Consider the following 22,117-nt stretch of genomic DNA (forward strand, 5'->3'; position numbering starts at 1 on the left):
TCTCAACAAATGAACAAACAAAACCCAAACCTATAACAACCTATGAGAAGATGAAGAAAGGTAGCTGTGATAAAACATAAAAGTGTGCTAACTGCACACATATGTACAATCTGAGGGGCTAGAATGATAGCCACAAAACCAGCCTAGTCTATAAAGTTCTAAATCACCCCATGTTTTATAGCAAGGCTATCTCCAACACCAAAATGTGGGTTAATAAGAAAGCTTCAGTAGGTAAAGGTACCTGCTAACAAACATAGTGAGGTTTTTGAGGTTGATCATTAGGGCACAAATGGTAGAAAACTTCCCCCAATAAATAAAGTTAAAGAAAATCTAGAGACAGAATACAGGATAGAGAGTATAGGTAAACTACAAAAATGCTTGTAGAACTGGCCCTGGGGCCACAGTCTTTTAATTTAATCGTAGCATCTCTGAGGCAGAGACAGCAGGATCACTTTGAGTTCAAGCTAGGCAGACGTCATTCTAACTTTTAGGCCAGCCAAAACTACAGTGCAACCATATCTCAAACAAAACAACAACAACAACAATAATAATAATAATAATAAAAAAATGCTGGATGTGACCACCAGCAATGTTTTGTTTACAAAAAAATAAAGAACTAGATAAATATTTTTTCTTCAGCAGTGCTTTGTACTGAAATGCATAAAAGATCATGTATGTTGTGTATGTAAACCTTTTACAAATGTCATCATTCACAATAAAAATCTTGTTTACTTGTAACTTTGTACCACCTTCATCTCTTATTCAAGTATTAAATCAAGCATACATAACAGTATACTTTACAAATACCTTCTTTTATTAACTAAAAATGGAATTTCCAATAGTTCAAGCATGCAAGTTCACAAGAACATTAAGTCACAAGTTATAGTAAACATTTTGCTATACTTATTATTTTAGTAGCAGCGCTAGCATCTAATACTAATACAATAAAGCAATTACTAAGTTTATATAGTAACTTAAAGTTCCATGTCTACAATCAGCAAGTTAAATGTATTATTTACTGAAAATATTGCTGGCTGATAAAATTGAATGTAAAACATCACTGCTTATGGCAACACAAAGATATAACCACATGTTTGAAGATTACAAGTATGCCAGACAGTTAGAATATTGAACCAAACAAATAGATCAAGTAAATAAGGTAAATTCAAACAAACTGAGAAAATGTTTAGTTTTCATTAATATCTTAAATATATTAAAACCTTGGCATGTCTTTAATTTTCATTATTCCAATTGCGTTTCATTTTGTCCAAAAAAAAAAAAAAAAAAAAAAAGTGTAGCTACATCACCAATATTGGGTTAGATTAGTTGTACTCAAGTTTAGTAGAACTTAACATTAAAAGCTCACACTACCCAAAATATACTATTTCACATACAGTGACAATCAACATTCAAATACCAGTGTTTTTATACTGTCTTTTGGTCAAGTTTCTTTAAGCTTTCAAAGAATCATTTTTAGGCTTACAAAAATAAATATTTGTCAAAATGTTCAATAAATATTACACAAACTAGCAGCAAAAAGTCTGTTATGTGCAAATAGTTTTTCTTAACTATCATTCATGGTCTGAGGAAAATTTTCTGAACCAAGTTCTTGACACACTGTAATCAACAATATCCAATTGGAACTTCAAGGACTTGTACATAAGATACACATATAAAATTCTCTTCATATGCAATAAAATAAGTACTTTGTAAAAAGTTATGGGCAAAATGTACAGTCTGAACTTCTATAATTGAAATAGCACCGTAACAAATGACCTTGATAATACTGTCAAGTACACCTACTTTAATAAAATTTTAATACAAGGCACAATACACTTGAAAATCTATTGCACTTTTAGAAAAATTTGTCAACTTATGACATTTTTAATGACTTAAGTTTTTAAATTTATTATATCCTATCCAGGAAATTGTCAAAGGAAAAGGCATTTTTAGTGATGGACAAATCTTTGGCCAATTAAAATATGACTATAATACAATGGAAACCTATGCAATTAAAATATATGAAAACTGCACTGTACTTACTTACCATCATGTATAATTGGTACATAAATCCAACCTGTGAGATCTCAGCAATTTCAATTTGTTATTCTTATATTTATATAGTATGTATGTAAGCCTTTTTCACATTTCAACATAGTTATAACTGAAAAACCTGACTGTAAAAACAAGCCTGCTGCCACATAATCCTTTCTGTTTATATTCTCTTGACCAAAAAACACCAACACTAGCATGCATTAAAGACCAGAATTAACAAGGCTATGATAAGGTCTGGTCACTGCCATGGTCAGCTATTAATATGTCATTTTTATGTATGACAGGCATTAAATAAACCTAAACTTTATAGGCCAAATTCCTCACCAAATTTTTAAACTTTCCTGTAGGAGTATGCCAATGTAAATTACTTAAGACAATAAATGAGGAATCACTGTAGTTATCTGTATTAGTGCTTTCAAAAATAAAGGATATAACCATATATAGTCATATTTTTAAGAGTTTAAGGTTTTAAGTGCCAATCCAAGATAGAGTGAGCAATTCAGAACTTTAGCTTTGCTTTTTGCCATATTATAAACTTAAAAAAAAAAAGTTTTATCAACAACTCTGCATGTATCAAAAATTTCTTATTCAGGCTACACCTAAGTTTTTTCATCATCATATTTAGTAATGAATTGATTTCTGTTAAGGTATCTTACACTTGTGTGCCAAGGTTTGCTTGTAGCCAAAGTTCAATTAACTTATTAAAACAATTGGTATCTTGAGCATTATTGAGCCAACAGGATATTAAATAAGTTGTTTAAAGTTAAAAGTCACAGCACATTAACAAATGATCCTCAGTCACAAATTATAAATGCAGTTTAGGTTGCAACCAAGCAGGAAGGGAGTTAATCCAATTACAATAATTTTTCACATAATTTTTGAATAGGGCTACAGGTTGTTGTTTAATTTCTTGTGACTTTGAGCTCTCATGAATTTTCATAAGAATCACAGCTGGTAATGTACTGCAAGTTCTTGAAGCTACACAATACAGTCTGGCTAAGTTACATGTGGTTTCCATATTAGCTATATGAAATGATGATTTAGGCACAAACTCAATTGCCCCACCAGTCAACTGCTTGGGAGTTATAATTTCCTCCATATCCATCATTATTGTAGAAACCTCCATAGCCACCTATCAAGAAAAAAAAAAGTTATTCACTGTTACCATTATTCTATTTTAAAAAAAAGTCTCACTGTATAGCATTATTTTCTCTTATAAATTATCTTGAAAATATCTTTAAGAGCAAGAAACAAACAAACAAACAAAACTGTTCTAACACAAAAATTTAACATTACCTCCACCAAATCCTCTGCTGTGGCTACTACCACTACTTCGGCTGCTATTGGCACGATTACTATTAAACCCAGAATTTGCAGAACCACTGCTCTGTCGATAGTCTCTAGCACCAAATCCTCCACTGAATCTGCTATTGCAAGAAAAAAACATTATCTGAGTATGGTATCAAATTAAAATATCATCAATTCATGATCAAACTTGCCATTTTATTTGTGAAACTTATTTCCTATTGTAGAAACTGTCCTGATAGTATATCTTCAAAAACCTTAATAGTATAGTAGAGCTAACTGTCAGTTTGCTCTGTAACTTTTCTCATTACTCTTTATCAAAATGAAATAGTTTGATTTCTGGAGCCCATTAACATTGTCCTGACTTCACATACACTCAACAGCATACACGGCTGTATGTACACATATGATACACATAATAATTTAAAAATTCAGTACCTTAGGTTACTCTTAACTCTAAACAAATTATAATAATGAAACAGCTCAAAACAATGCTTACCTTTTAGAACGTCCCCGGCTGTTTCCCTTGTAGTGGAGTTCATAAGCCATACTTTCCAACCAAGATGGAACTTCTTGTTTAGCCTCAACAAGGAGATCTAACAAATCTTTCGTGATGTTCAAATTCCTCGCATTGAAAAAAGAGGTGGCAAGTCCTGAAAAGTTTTTAAAAAGTATCTAAGGACTATATTTCCACAAAGTAATTTTCCATTGTTTTCTTTCCCATATAGTTAAAATATTTTGCAACATCACAAAATACAAGATTTAAAAAACTTTATTATTGATATAAAATTTCTCTTCCTTCCTTCCTTTTTCTTTTTTCTTTTCTTTTTGAGACAGAAGTCTATATTTATATATCCCTGGTGGGGAGATCTACTACATAAACCATGCTGGCCTGGAACAGATAGAGATCCAACTGCTTCTGCATCCCAAATTCCGGGATTAAAGTAATGTTCCACTAAGACAAGCTTTCAAGTTTCTTTTAAAAACAAATAAAATTTTAAGTCTCTTTAGCTTTACTTAGGCTAAAGATTACTTAGGCTAGTTTTGGAACAGGAGAATCTCTTGTCTCTATTTTCTAAGCACTATCAAAACCCTGTGCTGCAAGCCAGTAATTTAAAAAGTCTGCTATAGCTTAAGGCCATCTGAGGAACAGAATAAAACTCTGCCCCAAAACAAAACCAAAAACGAAAACTCAAGGCCAAAACCCACCTTGTTAGAATCCTTTGTTAATATATTTATTAAAAAAAAAAACAAAAAACAAAACAAAAACCCTAATGATCTGAACTCAACCCATGTAACAGAAACTACCATCTTTTGTAAGTTGTCTTCTGATCTTGAGAAAAGTGTACTATTGTAACACTGTACATGGATAACCACACATAAATAAATATAAAGGAGTAAAAATGTAGTTCCAGTGATAAAGAGCTTTAAGGTTTTTGGACTCAAGATCCAGGGGAAAAGGAACAACATTAATACTTTACCAAGGTTTCCTACACGTCCCGTGCGGCCAATACGATGCACATATTCTTCAATATCACTTGGCAAATCAAAATTGATAACGTGTTTCACATTTGAAATGTCTAGACCTCTTGCTGCCACCTAAAAAATAACACTAATTAAAATAAAATAACAGTCAAACTAAATAACTAAAAAATAAAATATACATACAGCTGTAGCCACTAAAATTGGCTTTCTCCCTGAGCGGAACTGGTGAAGGGCCTCCTCTCGATCTTTCTGTGATCTGTCTCCATGAATACTAGTACACGCATATCTTTCTTGAAATAAGAAGTTCTCCAGTGAATCTGCACCCTTTTTAGTCTCCACAAATACTAAAGTCAATGACTCCTTCCCTGAAAAATTACAAGTTTTTGTTAATTAACAGTAACTCAGTATCACTGTATTTTCTAAAATGTAATAAGCTTAGTGATTTAAGAAAGATTGCTCGTGAGGGGAGGGGATAGACACCCACATATCATACATAACATACACACACAGGACAGGAGGATCCACAAAGCTGACTGGTTAATCTATCTGAACTTGTAAGCTTCAGGTTCAGTCAGAGACTGCCTCAGAAAATGAGGAAGGTACCCAAATATATATATACAAACAGAAACATGCACAAAACCACACATACAGAAAAAGTGGGCTGTAAGTAATACTGGGAACTATAGTGGAATTTTACAGGCATTTTCATTTTATTAAATAAAAGATTCATAATTTTACCGGTTGCATTTAAGAGATCAAGTAAAAATGACCGTTTGTCCAGCTCTTCAACCCATACTACTTTCTGTGTGATGTTCTCAGAAGTAGAGCCTACTCTGCCTACAGCCAGAAAGATATATTCATCTAAAAAGTCACGAGCAAGCATCTGCAAATGAAAAGAAAAATAAGTCAGAAACTTAAATTAACTATATAATACATAAATCACCAAAATTTATTTAAAAATAAAATTTTAACAGATAGTACCTGTATCTCCTTAGGAAAAGTAGCACTAAACATCATAGTGTGACGAACCCCCTTTGGTGGCATAGTGTCCTGCTCAACTATACGCCGTATCTGAGGTTCAAATCCCATATCCAGCATCCTATCAGCTTCATCCAACACTAAGTATCTATTAAGAAAAAGTATTAGATACTTATTGGGCTCTATATTTAACTGTTGAGTAAATTGTTAGCATATTAATATAACATCTCAGGTCTTACGCACAGCAGTTTCTAATCTGAAATATTACATTATTGTTGAAATGAATCTCAATCAAAATTAATCAAAAAAACTAAGGGAAGAAAAAAGAAAGGGAAAAAGAAAAGGAAAAAGAAAAAGACAAGTGAACTTCACTTGTTCTACATTGTGATTTTGAAAAGTCACATACAAACACACACAAAATCATTAAAACTATGACAGTGTAAGAATACATCTATTATCACAGAAATGGGAATAATAATTACTCTGGAGAATTACTCGGCTCTCCGGAGAGTATTGAGATGTCCCATTTAATAAACCTAATAATATGAAGAAGTTTTACATGGTAGACCAGTATACCATAGCATATACATGCAAGAATTTAAAAATGCCTACACAGAAGCTTTATTTCTTTTATCAAAATTAACATACTTGCAGAAGTCTAATCCAATCTTTCCTCTTTCCATCATGTCCACTAGACGTCCTGGTGTGGCAACTAACAAGTGGCATCCGCGTTCTAAGTCCCGAATCTGTTGAACAGTATCAGCACCACCATATACTACACAAGGACGGACTCTAGATCGGTATGAAAACTATAAGCAAAGAATTGTTATAAGCACAGAAACACTGAAATGAAGAAAAAGACCAAATCATTAAAAGCTATGCTTACTTTTCTGGCTTCCTCATAGATCTGCACAGCCAATTCTCTTGTTGGGGCTAACACCAAGGAGATTGGATATTGTTTACGGCGACCATATCTTCCATTTTCCTAAGAGTTAAGTATAACTTTAGAGCCTATGATCAAAAATTTTTCCTGTTTTGTTTTTAAATTGTTTTATTTTCTATGCATGCATGTTTTGCTTGCATTGGATATATGTGCACTGTGTATATATTCTGGCAAAAGCCAGAAGGTACCCTGGAGTTACAGACATTTGTGAGGAGTCATATGAATGCTGGGAATCAAACCCCAGTACTCTGTAAGAACTCCCAGTACTCTTAAGCACTGAGCATCTCTCCAGTCACAGTTTATTTTTTAAAGTTAACCAAACCACAGTGCCACATGTAACTTAAGAATTGTTTGAAAATAAAGTATATCTGGAAACACACAAATGTCTCCAACTCTTATCCAATGTTCTCTTCTACCTTCTGAGAACATTTCATGCACACTGTTCATAGATATACACACAAAGAAAACACTGGGACACAAAAATTAGTAACTGTCACCTTCATAGCCTTCAAAGCCTCTCCTGGACCATCTGTATAAATCTGACTGAGAATGGGTAGTAGAAATGCAGCAGTTTTTCCAGACCCTGTTTACAAAACACTAGATTATTAACTTTGAAAAATTAAGAAATGCTAAAATACTTGGCAGACTGACATATATGGGTAATCTCAGCACATGAAGTTTAATCATTCTCATCTATTAACAAATGTAAGGTCACCCTGGATTATGTGAAGCAAGGTCTCAAAAGAGATCATGACAAATACTTTACAGCCAAGCATATCTTCATAAATGAGGTCAACCTTATCCACATAGTGAGACTTTGTCTAAAATTACAGAAACAAATAAATAAAATGATAATGTTAATGTGAAAATATGTCTTATTCAATCTCTGGTGACCTATGCTCCCAAAGCCACAGCAGTTATTTAAGTGAAGAAACAACTCTGTGTATATAAAAGACAGTGCCTCTCTACATAACCTTAGCAGTCCTACAACTCATTATAATGACCAAGTTTGAACTACCAGAGATTCACCTGTCAGTATTAAAGGAAAACACCACCACACCTGGAAAACTTTTTTTTTTTTAAAGCATCAAATACTGGACTTAAAAACCCAAAACAAGGCTTGTGTGTTGTTAACTCCCTAAATAATATAATTTTATGTAAAAATATGTCACATTTCATATATAGTCAAGATATATATTGACCTGTAATGTACACGTATGCACACATCATGAAAATTTGTTATTTCTCTTTCAGATGGTATCAAATTCTGATAAAGGATTATATACAACATGCTTCTTCAAAAAGAATGAAGTACTTTTTATGAATTACATGTTTTTCCTTTAAAGTGCTAACTTTATTTCTACTACAGCACTTAGCTCTTTTCCTAATAGAACATTAGCAGGCTGACAACCAGACACAGGTTCCTGAATAAGAAAGGCCCCACAGGCTTATTACATAGTTGGAACACTTAATTGCCAGGAAGTGGCACTGTTTATAAGGATTAAAGTATTAGAAGTTATGGTTCTGTTGGAAGATAAATGTAATTGGGTGTGGGCTTTAAGGTTTCAAAAGCCTATCACATGTGTTTCTCTCTCTGCTTGTGGATTAGGATCTGGCAGTTTTGAACTATTCTACCAACATGCTTGCCACACACCTGCCACCATGCTTTCTGCCATGAAAATGAACTAAATCTCTAAACTGTAAGCAAGCCCATAATTAAATGCTTTCTCTTATAAGAGATGCTATGTTCACTGACTATGGTGGAATGTTTTTAATCTCAGGAACTGGGAGTCAAAAACAGGCAGATCTCTATTAAGTTCAAAGACAGGCTCATCTACAATTCCAGTCAGGACTATATGGTGAGATCTTGTCTTAAAAAACCAAGAACAAAAAAGAGTTGCTATGGTCATGGGTTTCTTCACAATAGTCACTAAGCAGTGACTCAGACCCAAAATGTATAGTTCTCAGGTATTGTTATGTATCTCATACTTTCATATAGAATATACTACTTTTAAAACAGTCCTGGAATTAAAGTCTTTGTTATTTACACAATGACCTTACCTGTTTGAGCACAAGCCATTAAGTCCCTTTTTTCTTTAATAATCGGAATAGCATGTTTTTGCACTGGAGTAGGACGAGTATAACGGGTAAGTTCAATGTTCCCCATGATAATTTCTCCCATCTCAACATCACTGAACTGTAAAAGAAAGTAAGCCAAGTAACAGAAAAACAAAAACTGGTTATTTTCTACATTAATATAATAACAAATACTACAAGTAAATTTAAGAGCTGTTTTTATTCTTAATGTTATGTTTCAAGAAAATAAACTTCAATAAAAGAAATATGTTTTTTTTTTTAAAAAGATCTATTTATTTATTTATTTATTTATTTATTTATTTATTCATTTACTTGAGTACACTATACCTATCTTCAGGCACATCAGAAGAGGGTATCAGATCCCACTACAGATGGTGTCAAATCCCATTACAGATAGTTATGAGCCACCATGTGGTTGCTGGGAATTGAACTCAGGACCTCTGGAAGAGCAGCTACTGCTCTTAACCACTGAGCCATCTCTCCAGCCCCAAGAAATATGGTTCTTGATGTCTGGTATATTTTCTATGTTGGAGTTATTCATAATAGTTATGATTAAGACATTATTCATAAGAGTTCCCTAAAGAGTAAGACAAACCCTGGAGAAATAGAGCACTAGCTTTTGCATTGGACCTGAGTTCCATTCTCAGAAACAACATCATGGCTCATAACCATCTATAACTCCAGTTTCAGGGATCCAATGCCCCCTTCTACTGTACCAGGCACTCAGGTTAGAAAATACACATATAGGCAAAACACTCATACACATAAAAAGTTGCCAGGCATGGTGGTGCATGCCTGTAATCCACCACTAGGGAATCAGAAACGAGGATTTTTGTGAGTTCTACAATAGCCAAGGCTAACCTTGCTTTTAAAAAGTGCTAAATAGGCAAAAGAGAACTAGTGGAATGCAAGTGATCTGACAGGGAAAATGGCTCCCTTACGAAAGGGGAGGGGAGGTCTGGAGTGATGGGTCAGTGGTTAAGAGCACTGACTGCTCTTCCAGAGGTCCTGAGTTCAATTCCTAGCAACCACATGGTGGCTCACAACTATCTGTAATGGGATTTGACGCCATCTTCTGGTGTGTCTGAAGACAGCTACAAGTGTACTCAGATACATAAAATCAATCAATCAATCAATCAATCAATCAATCAATCTTTAAAAAAAGAAGAGAAAAAAAAAGGAGAGGGAAGAAAATATGGGAGAAGAAAGGACAGTGAAATAACAATATGGATGTCCAAAAAAAGCAACAGGCTAACATACTGCTAACAATTTAAAAGAAAAAACTATAAAACATCTAATGTGTAAATACGCCTTATAGTTTTAACTAATGTTTCTCATATCCAAGAGTCAAAGACCACCTAACAAAAACCTGCACCGACTTTTCTTTCCCTTTACAACAAAAACAAAAAAATAAAATAACCCGATATGAAAAGCTGTCTTTTGAGTTTGTTGGCAGGGTCTGTCCAAGCCACTTCCAAAACATATAGCCTAATGACTGATTTGCACTTGGATATTCCAGATAAGTGAAACTTAAGTCTTTACTTTGAAGACACCATGCACTTCAGAACAGGTTCCAGAGAACTCTGAGTGGAACTGACCTAAATGCTTCCTCCCTGAGAACTAGCTGTCACAGTGCCTCCTTGCACCATGTACACTTAGAAAGGACGGAGGTAATCAATAGTCCTACACAGCTATGATGCCTATTAACCACATCAATGACTAACATGGTACAATAACCTTAAGTACAGTAGTGGCAATTAGAATCTCTAATTGGACTTAAGACTGAACAAGAGGGAACCCAAAACTAACTAATCAGTCCCACCGAAATGGTTATTGGAGGAGAAACTACAACTGTTACATAAGATTACATTATAAGCCGAAGTAATCCTTAACAATAATCTGGTCCTTATCAGCCTTCATCAAGGAAACTTTGATTTACAACAGAGAGAGACCACCAGAGAAAACCTAAACTAGTCAAAATACAGAATTTTAGAGCCAGTCCCAATGGACACATCTAAATACTTCCACAATCATAGCTCAGTGAACACTGTAATAAGGGGGCAGAAAGTTCGTTGTGAGATTCTGTCTCTAGTAATATCAGAAGCTTTACCAAAAAAATCTCACAGACATGATGGTCTCAACAGAATCATGACAATGATACTAACCAACTCTACCAAATCAGATGGAGAAAAAAAAAACAAACAACTTCAACTCTACATAAAGAACTAAAGCAACTGCAAGAAGATTGGAGAAACTGAGGTGGTCATAAGCCACAAAAAAGCATGCCAACTGGATATCCAGTGCTCAACAGTTAGGCATAAAAATTTCTTAAAACCAAGGAACAAAGGTCATTAAGGACTGGTGAAATGCTTCAGGAGGAGGATAATTCCTGCCATCCAAATCTGAGAAGCTCCTCCCACAAGTTGTGCTCTAATATCCACAAGTGGTATGGCACACACACACACACAACAATAAAATAAAAAGCCAAAAGCCAAAAACCAAAACACACACACACACACACACACACACACACACACACACACACACACACACACACCCAGTTAAGATAAAAAGGCAAAACAACAAAAAACTTACATTTTCAATGTGAGGAGGACAATTATTTCCAGTTGCCTCTACTGGTATATCATCGTATTTCTCAAAGTTAATCCCTGTGTTTCCTCCAGAAAAAAGTTCTCTGAAATCAGATGATCATTATATATTATTTAATAGAAGGAAATAGTTTCACCAAAATTTCAAAGTTAAATAGTATTAGGATTAAAGTTATTCACTACAATAACCAACATAATCATCAAATTTAATAATTTTTAAGATTTCACTTTTCATTCTGTGTATATAGGAGTCTTTCTGAGTTGTGTATGTTTTACATATGACCTAAATGCTTTAGGCCTGCACAGATAGTTATGAGCTGTCTGACATGCATGCTGGGAATCAAACTCAAGTCCTCTGAAGTAACAAACATCCAAGACATCCTTTGACCACAAATTTAATATCATTTTAAGCTATATTTTTTATTTTTTTGATACAGGGGCTCATAAAAAGACAAGTTTGTTCACACTAGAACCTAATTTAATATTCAACATTTTAAAAACTTACTGCTCTAAGCGTTCACTTGGTGGAAGTGGTTTTGACCAGTCATCTTCATCTGATCTGTCACCCCAACGACTATGACCACTCCTTTCAAATTTGCCAAATCCAGTTCGGTCACGACCACCAACACCATCATAGTCACTTCGACCATGATCATCAAACCTGGACAGCAGAATCATCAGACTATATTAATAACATAAAAGTACTTTCTAGACTATTAGTTGAACTGAACACAAATACCTAATAAGTAAATTAACAATTTAATTTTGACCTATACCATTTAGTAAATAACTGCTGACAAACAGAGCAGACTTACTTTAAGTTTACTGAGCCACTAACTCTACCCATGACATGGTGGCATAAAAGACATGCTCCACTGTTATCTTGTGATGGCTGAGGACTAAATCTGGAAATAACTAAAAGCTAAAGCTGCATGACAGATTTATGAGGGATTTTTAGTTATCTGAATCATTTGAGGTATAAAGATCCACCTTTAATCTGGCCACAGTTTCTTGTGGCAAACTAGAGTAAGGAAAAGGAAGTAGATTTTTACTCTTTGTCTTCTTGCCCTTATTCTCACTTGACCGTTTTATAGCCTACTTCTTTAGGATTCTGACACTTGCTGAAGACTAGCTGAGACATCTAACCTCATAGAGTAAACAACTAGAGCATGTTTTGGAAGTTTTCACTGGAAGAAATCCATTGTTGGACTAGTTGGACAACAACCTATATACTACTCTACTTAGTAAATTCTCAGGTAGGTAGGTAGATTCATTCTACCAGTTTTGTTCCCCTTGAGAACCCTGACTTTGTCAAGTTAAGATTCTTAGATATTCTTAACTACTAAACTAAGATCCTTAACCATTACTTTATACATTATCAACCAAGATTTTACCTTCCCCTGCATCCACTTCCACGATCACTGAAATAATTGGGCTTCCCTCTGGAATCACGAGATCCAAAACTGCTGTAGGCATCTTTATCTTTACTACAACTCCAACCTGCACTGTCCTTATCACAGAACCCTTCAAGGAAAATGAAGAAAAAACTAGTAAGTTTCTTCATGGCCACAGACTTCTAAAATAACTAATCCTAGTACAGGGATAGTGGATACCCGAACAACATTTCAACAGTTTTTAATGATTAGCAATTATGAATTTCAATAAGTAAAGTGATTTGTACTTTGATAATATTCTGGTTTAGTGTTGTACCCCACTACCACTTGGGATGATATTGAGACGAGCATGATTGAAAGCACTCTGAGCTACAATGTGAGAAGACACTGTATAAAACCAAAAAGAGAGCTACAAATGTAGCTCAACAGTAGAGTGTTCTGCAGCAACTGTGAAACTCTGAGTTCAATAGTAGTATATCCTGTACTCAAAAATTCTGCTGAGGACATAATTCTTGCCTAGAATAATCAACACCCTACCTAGCTTCAAAAACCAATATCACAGAAAAAAAGAACAGCAGCTAAGAGAAATAAACAGCTTTTGATTAATACTATCATAATACCATCACTACTTTTACTACTACAATATAGAAATTCAAAACACAAATTATTGTGGCTAATTTGGTTAGCTAAGCTGGTAAAATCATTGTCTAGCATTCATAACATCTTGGATTAAATTCTTAGATATAAAACAACCTGTAGAAACACAGTTTCTATCTGACTGGGAGTCAGAGGCAGGAGATCACTGCAAAATCAATGGCCAGTCTGGTCAACATAACCGTGAAACTATATGATCAAAACAAAAATTCCCAAACTGCTTACACTAAAACTCTAAAATCATAGGATGTATTTTAGATTATCAGCTTTTTAGTTGTATCTCATATATACAAAATTACTTGACAAATACTGTTTAAAATATGTACTAATTGGCATCAAATTCCCCCCACCCCACCCCTTTAGAATCAAGACTGTTTCACAAAATCCTGGGAAGCCTCAAAAATCACTGTAACTGAAGATTGCCTTGAACTTCTGATCTTCCAGCCTCTACCTTAAAGTGAATGTTCTAATACTTTGTTTGCTCTTATATTCAGAAGGACTCTACACTGATAAAATAACATCAAGAGTAAACTAGATCTATTATTAGTTAGAATGGAGTCTAAATTCATTTTAGTAATTGTTTGATGTTTAGAAGTTATGTTATCTACTTACCTGCTTTACTGAACACAAAAGGTGATGAACCAATTTGTTTAGCAAAGTCCTACTGCCAATCTCTAGCAAATATACCCCATCATAAATGCATACACCCTAACAAAAAGAGGAGGTTAAAGATGTCCTCTACCAATCACTGTATCTAATCTAAAACACTGTCACTTCTTTTGAGGCACAGTCAAGATACAACTTTCCAAGCACACATCTTAACAGCACTCAGTATATCCACAGTGAAAAAAAGGTATATGTATAGTACTGCTTATATTTCTTTAGTATTTTTCACCCTATCCTCCATCTCTCACACCATCTTTCCTTTTAGCTTCCTTTAAAAAAATATTTCAGAATTATTCTTTCAGTAAATAAGTCTTCAAAGTATCACCCACAAAAATACTTTAAACCTATGCTCCAATATCACAAAACCACTAAGACATAGGATGCCTTAATTGCTTCTATGTATTTTATTTGTATGAGTGTTATGCCTACATGTGTTTGTAACATTTGTGTGTGTAGCCAACAGAGTTCATAAAAGGGCATCACAACCCCTAGAACTGAAAGAGACAGGTTTCAGCCACCAAGATGGAAAATAAATCCAGTTTCTTTGTCAGAGCACTCATCCACTGAACCATCTCTCCATCACCTCTAAACTTCAATATAGTAGTTAAATAGAACTTTTTCACTAGGCAGTATTCTAATAATAAAAGTTCAACGTATAAATCTGCTACAACATACCTTTAGATGTTTCTCTGTTCCGTAAGTGAGGAGGTATATAGCGTCCTTCTAAAAGACAAAATGTAAAACTGAAACCCTATAGTATTTTTTAAGCAAAATTTTACCAAATTGCCAAGGACTAGGAATTATACTTTTTTGTTGTTATTTTTCTAACTAAAGCTATAATTATAAATTAAAAATACATAAAAAAAACTGGAATTTGATTAAAGTTGTTTAATTTGAAGCATTACAAATTAAATCAAAATCTTAACTTAGTATTAAGGAATCAAAGTAGAAGGCCATTACTATCTGATAATCTACATATTCATCCACTTTAAAGTTGAATATTTAAAGTCTATTTACTCAATTAAGTTGATCACATTGAGTGTTAAATATGGTTTGAAATTAGCCTTAAGTTTATCAACTGCTAGCTGATGCCAAATAACCAACTCACCAATAACTCCAAGTCTCAGTGTCTTCATTGGAAATAAGTAACAGAAAACTATATGTCTTCTTTTAATAGGCTTAATACAATTCATGAAAGAACAAATCCTAACCTTTAATTCAGGGTTGAGCATTATACACATTCTAAAAACTGTTAATTCGTAATTTAAATGTTACGCTTAATATTTATTTAGGTGTTACAAGAGCAAAGAATCTGCATTCTTATCATGAGCCATAGTGATATAGAAAAACTGAGAATAAACTGATGTTATAAATGACCTACTAAACTTGCTTATATAATATTAAGTTACAGAAAATAGAATTTATCCAAAGGAACGTGCCCATTCTCTCATTAGGAAGAGCATAATTTTGCCAGGCAGACAAAATGACCTTGAAAAAACATCATACCCAAACCACATGCTTTAGTGGTTTTTCCTTCTCAGTATTTTATCCCCCTAAGCTCCACCTCTCTACTGCCTCTTCTTTCCTTTTCTAAAACTATTTCAAATACTAAGTGAACAAGTTTTCAAAGTATCATCTACAAAAATAATTTAAACCTATGTGTAATATTATAAAGCAAGTAAGACAAATAATATTCTAATTGCTTTTATTTAGTTTATGTGTATAAATGTTGGAGATGCAGAAAAAACACCTTTTGTTTGTCCTAAGATAACCATAATAGTATCTCACTCACAAATCTCTCCCATTTGTCCAAAACTAAACTGAAATTACTATTTCCATGAAATGTTTAATTGTTCAAAATAACCATAAAACTACATAAACAATTAGGAATTTCAGCTCAGGAAGGTTTCTCTTTGTAGCACATCCTGTATTTATTAAAGACAGAAAAAAAATAAATTTAAAGTAATCAAATTAAGGCCAATGATAATAGCAACAACCCAGAAAAAAAAATTCTGTAATTTTTTTTTTTTTTTTTTTTTTACACTTACTGCTCTCTGTACTTCCTCCCGCATTCTGATTATCTGAGGAGTTCAGGTCAAGGCCAGCAAACTGAAAAATAAATATTAATTGTTCATAAATTAACAAAATTAATAATAATAAAAAAAACACCCCAGGTTGGATACCACTACAAAAGACAAAATCAGAATATTTAAAACCCTGAGCCTTGTAGTACACCATTTACTAAATTTGACCTTTTAAGGAGCTGGACAGTTGGCTCAGTAATTAAGAGCACTGGCTCCTCTTCCAGAGGCTCCAGGGTTCAAATCCCATAGCCCATTTGGCTGCTCATAGTCAATTCTAACTCCAGTCTCAGGTGATGCAAACATTTCTTCTAGTTTTCCAGGACAGTGCAAGCACATACATGCAGAGAAAATATCTATACACATAAAACAACAAAATAAAATTTACAAAAACAGAGAAAATACTTATTAGGTGATAGGGATGTGAATTACTAGCAGTTAAGCAGGTTCACTACAAAGTGCCTATATCCTCAATGAGGAAAACTGCTTTTAAGTTGATAACATATATCAGTGGCAAGTACAAAAAATAACTTTAAAGAGTTCATTTAAAACAAATTAGCTCTGTAATTATTTTCAATGGGAAGCATTCCTAAATCACTAAATTGAAATATCACCATCTTCAGCTGGCTAGATGGCTCTGCAGATAAAGAGTAGCCTGGAAATCAGTTTGATGTTTAGACCTACATAAAGGTAGAAGGGAATAGATTTCACAAAGTCCTCTTCTGAGTACCACACCTTACTGTGGTCTGGCAATGCACACACTGCCCATGAATAATAAAAAAGCATCTTGACTTTTCAGTAACTCAAAATGTAGTGAGAGTGGGACTGAATCGACAGCTAAGCAGTTAATTATTTTGTGCTCTTGCAGAGAACCTAGGTTCCCTTCCTCAAATTCGGTTCACTTTAATTTCACTTCTAGGATATATGAAATCTTCTGATGTCCTAGGGCCAACAAGCAAACAAATGATGCATATACATACATATAAGTGCAAGCAAACACTTGAACACATAAGATAAAAATCAACTTAAAAAATGTAAGCAGCTGGAGACAGCTTAGTGATTAAGAACACAGGTTGCTCTTTCTAGAGGACTTGGGTTCAACTCCCAGAACCCACAACTGTCTCTAATTCCAGTTCCATAGGATCTGATACCCTCACACTGACAGTATATACAGGCAAAACACAAATGAATGTGAAATAAAAAAAGTAAGGCATTTATAAGTTTTAGTTTTAAGGGCTAAGAAAAAACTAAAATTTATGTCTTAAGACATGATTCTTGGGGCTGGAGAGATGGCTCAGCAGTTAAGAGCAGTGACTGCTCTTCCAGAAGTCCTGAGTTCAATTCCCAGCAACCACATGGTGGCTCACAACCATCTGTAATGGGATCCAATGCCATCTTCTGGTGTGTGTGAAGACAGCAACAGTGTACTCTGTACATTAAATGAATAAAAAATCTTAAAAAAAAAAAAATGATTCTTTAATTACTTAATGTCCTAAAGGAGATATATTCTCGACACCCTCCCCCCCCACACACACACTGTTTGTATGTTTTACCTGCATAACATATGCATTCTTGGTGTTTAAAGAAGAGAGCATTGGATCCCCAGGGACTGAAGTTAGAGGGCTGGGAATAACAATACAGGTGTTGGGGACTGAACCTGGATGCTCTGCAAGAATACACCATCAAGGAATAGATTAAACTGGTTAGTTACCAAGCTAGTAAGGAACACTCATACATTATCTTTTTATCCCTACCCTTCTTTATACTGGCAGAATATAAGATAGAATAAAGGTTATTTTGGTTTCTAGCACTTCTTGTATCGTTACCAATATAAGGCAAAGAAGTTCAGGTGTTCATTTACCAAAAGGCAATGTGAAATGTATCTGCAAAGATATTCCTTGAACATCTGTATGTCTATACTGAGTTCAAAATACTTTGAAATTAGCAGCACTGACAATTACTAAATTACTGTATAGGTGAGTTTGGAAACACTCTTTTAATCCCAATGAGGCTTCACCACAGGGATATTTAGCTATTGGTTCAAAAGAAAAAGTAACAGATGTACTAAGGCTAAAGGTCAGTAGAGCTATTGTTAAATCAGGTCATGCTAGGTCATATACTCCTCAACATATAAACTAAGACTTTTTTTTTAAAGGTGTGTGTGTGGCGGGGGGAAGGTCAACGTATATCAACTTAAAACTGTCTAGGTAACAGAAGACATGCTATATCTGTAGAGCAAAAATCCAGTAGCAGTAAAGGAGACTTCTTGACACATCATCATCTTTGCTGTTCTGGATATCTCAAAGTGATATTGTCTGTGACAACTGCATGGAAACTTTTACGTAAAATACTGTTCTTCTCCACTGGCAAAAACAAACAAACAAACAAAACCCGAAACAAACTGTTTTTTTTGCCTAACAACGACAACGAAATATTTAAGTACTTTGTTGTATTACCTAGGGTTTAGGAAAAAAATCCAACAAGATCAGGTGGTGGTGCCAGCACACATCTTTAAAAATCCCAGTATTTGGGAGGCGGTGTTAGGTGCATCTTTGAGTTTGCGGCCAGCCTGGTCTACTGAACAAGTTTCAGGACAGTCAGGGCTACACAGAGAAACCCTGTCTCAAAAAGCCAGAAGAGAAAAGAAAAGAAAAAACAAAAAAGAAAAGAAAAGAGACAAAGGGAAGGGAAAGAAAAGGAAAAGAAAAGAAGAGAGAAAAGAGACGGTATGAAACAGAAGGTGGGAGGTAGGAGGGAAGAGAGGAGGAGGTGAGGGAGGAGGAAGAGGAGGAGGAGGAGGAAAAGGAGGAAAAGGTGGAGGTACAACCAAACAAAGTCAACCAACCAAAACAAAAACCTACTGGTCTCTATTACTGGCTATCTATATGCTGTAAATGAAAAGATGCCTCTTTTAACATCCCGCAACAAACTCCAACCTCCAATATTAGCAGACCACTGTCAAGGGAAGTACACCGCAGCCTTTCTTTTATCGCCTCTGCTCCGGTCTATTCCCTTCACGTTTCCTGCGTCACGGAACTCAGGGTGGGGAAAAACATGTGTACACACCGCGGGAAAGAGATAAAGAGGGCCAGTGTGGAAGAACATTATCAGATTATCAGATAGGCATAAATACGGACCCTCGCCTCACTGGTTCGCTGGTTAGGCCCAACAGAACGACAGCACGGCCTAGGCCCGCCGCCATTTCCTCCATTTTAAGGCCGCATTTTCTAAACGCCAACCAAAACTCGTGGCGTCAGCGCTTTTATCGACTTACACAAACTCACAAACATCAGAAATTAGGGCCACCCGATGTGAACACAGTAATTCCAAGAGTTATAGAGAAAAACAAGTTCTGTTTCATCCACAGCCAAAGACATATTTGAAACTCCGGTTCGCAAATAAAAGCCGCCATAATGCGAAGCCTGTGGACTAATCTGTAACGTCACTGCTATCTCTTTTCTCATTTACGCCATTTTTTCAGTTTAATTTCTTTTCTTTCCAGATTTTTATGGGGCGCCACAACTCTAGTACAGAGAACACAAAACAGTTTAAGCGTTTAGTTAATACTGCGCTACAAATAGGTTAAAACAAAGGGGAAGAAGGAACGTCTTAAATATAAATTCAACTCACTTGCTGGTCCAGGCCGATCGTATTGTCCGCTGCCACTTGACTCATTGCTCAAAAAATTGAGAACTTAACTTCTCACAGAGCAGCCAGGACAATCCAGTTTCCTCAGGCTGAACGCAAGCGCTTACGAACACAGCTTTGGGTACGCCCAAACGTACTGGCGGGTTTACGTCATCACGCAAGACGCACTCTGTCGTCAATCCGTACACAACCAGAAGCCACTCTTTAACTGCCAGTGTTATTTCTACTTCCTAATCTAGCGTTTGTTTAAGTCGTCAAGTGATCTAACTCCGCCGCTGCAGCTGTCCAAAATTTTAGATAACCTAAACTAGGGACTTTCTTCAGTTAAGGATCTTAAGGAGTTTAATTATCCGGCTTCTCACTTGCTTTTCTTTATTGTAATAGATTCTGTTTCCTTATCAGGTGGGAGAATAGAAAGTTTACTAAAATTTCCCCTTACTAATATAACCTTAACTAACTTTGGGAAGCCTCATCAAAAAAAAACTATAAATGGTAATCTCTGCTGAACTACACTACGTTTGGTTAATTAATGAAAGTAATTAATGAAAGTAATTGGCTGAGGAAACAATAAAAATTATACAGACAATGGCATTTGTAATAATTAAGCCCACTCATTTAGGTTATTTTTCTAGTTCCCTAAGACTGACTGTACTGTGTACTTACATACCGTGGGTTGTGAAACTGTGAATAATTGTCTTGGCTACACAAAGAATTATACATGTTTGAAGCACCTATAACAGAATTATCTGTCTAGTTTACAAATGGTATTAGGCAGCTTCAGTAGATAAAAATAGAAAATACACAGTTTTAATGCTTTTCACTTGGTGCATTTTACATAGAGGGGGAAATTGATTTGTATATCTTTACTATAAACTAATCAACAACTATGACATACTACTCAAAAGGACCTTTCTCTTTCTAACAAAACTGGAGATTAATGCAAGTTTTGTATAATTCCCTAAAGACACTCTTGGTGTTAAAACTCAGATTGCTGCATCCATGAACACTTTTTTTTTTTTTTTTTTTTTTTTAATATTGGGTCTCAATATACAGCTTAGGATGTCATAGACAAGGCTGGTCTCACATCCACAGAGATCTGCCTGTCTCTGACTCCTATGCTGGGATAAAAGGCATTACGATTATGCCTGGCCATTACCACTTCTGAGATTTTGTTTGTTTGTTTTTTAGTTAACAGTTTTAATTTGTCAAATATGATTGGAAGTCACAAATTTTAATTGAAGTTTCCTGAATTTCTTTACTACTCCATACAGTTTGTTAAAGGCAATATAAGATAATCTTTGTTTCTTTTTCTTAGGACTGGATCTTTTATAGCTAGGCTATAGTTGAGGGTGACTCTGAAATCCTGATTATTCTGTCATCAACTTCTAAGGGAGGGATTACAGAAAGCTGTCAAAGTGCTATGTTTATTTGGTTCTGGGAAATGAATTCAGGGCCTGGTGAATATTACATTAGTAATCTTTTGAAATATACCCTACATCTAGAATATGCTGAAAAATTATTTATTTTAGTAGAACAACATAGATGTTGGAAAAATAAGTAGCCCCAAGTATGGTGCTGTCCAAAGGGAAATACCTCTTGATAACACATTTAATAATAAATATTTCTCAGTATTTTTATCATTCTGAAATTAAAGTCCTAAGTTATATAAATTAAGTTCATTCATGTACAATTCATTAAGACCAGTTGTAAGTCCAAATTGTAACAACTGCAAAAAATATGTAATTTATAATATCCTGTATATGAACATAGAGGTATTCTTTATTACAAATACCTGTCCCATCAATAACAATGCAAAATATCTATCTTATTCACAACTCAAATACTATATATTTTGTGTTTTACAGTGCTGGCATTTCTATAAGAATTCTTGGAAAAAAAATTTAAAACTCTTTTAAAATAAATTTCTGTTTATATGTAAAACAGTTCTCTCTCTATATTTTGATATTCAATCAAAATAGCAAATATGCACTATATTACTGATAGAGAAGAAATTTAATATAATAAAATTATTATAAAATATTTACTGGGGCCAGGTGGTGGTAGTACACACTTTTAATCTCAGCACTAGGAAGGCAGATTCATTCAGGTGGATTTCTTTTCTTTTTAATTTATTTTTTATTGGATATTTTATTTACATTTTAGATGCCATCCCCTTTCTCCATTTCCCCTCCCTAGAAAACC

General features: G+C 34.5%; 1 protein-coding gene across 3 annotated transcripts; it reads right to left on the reverse strand.

Annotated features, from left to right (window-relative positions):
* Positions 1-793: 793 nt before the first annotated feature.
* Positions 794-20,051, reverse strand: LOC117695966 (ATP-dependent RNA helicase DDX3Y). 3 transcript variants are annotated; one of them, XM_076706149.1, is made up of 18 exons: positions 19,898-20,036; positions 17,821-17,933; positions 16,235-16,295; positions 14,862-14,909; positions 12,867-12,996; positions 11,978-12,133; positions 11,459-11,558; positions 8,828-8,963; positions 7,264-7,349; positions 6,710-6,808; positions 6,472-6,632; positions 5,827-5,971; positions 5,584-5,728; positions 5,029-5,210; positions 4,842-4,959; positions 3,860-4,013; positions 3,352-3,482; positions 2,979-3,187 (listed from the first exon to the last, which is right to left on the reverse strand). In XM_076706149.1, exons 2-18 carry the CDS (start codon positions 17,860-17,862, stop codon positions 3,108-3,110), a joined length of 1,974 nt encoding a protein of 657 aa, XP_076562264.1. In that variant the 5' UTR covers positions 17,863-17,933; positions 19,898-20,036; the 3' UTR covers positions 2,979-3,107. The 3 variants fall into 3 exon arrangements, with proteins under 3 accessions (XP_034342508.1, XP_034342507.1, XP_076562264.1); XM_034486617.2 differs by lacking the exon at positions 17,821-17,933 and having other exon boundaries at positions 794-3,187; positions 3,352-3,479; positions 19,898-20,051; XM_034486616.2 differs by lacking the exon at positions 17,821-17,933 and having other exon boundaries at positions 794-3,187; positions 19,898-20,051.
* Positions 20,052-22,117: the final 2,066 nt, after the last annotated feature.

The sequence above is a fragment of the Arvicanthis niloticus genome (assembly GCF_011762505.2).
Source record: "Arvicanthis niloticus isolate mArvNil1 chromosome Y unlocalized genomic scaffold, mArvNil1.pat.X SUPER_Y_unloc_1, whole genome shotgun sequence".
Taxonomy (NCBI): domain Eukaryota; kingdom Metazoa; phylum Chordata; class Mammalia; order Rodentia; family Muridae; genus Arvicanthis; species Arvicanthis niloticus.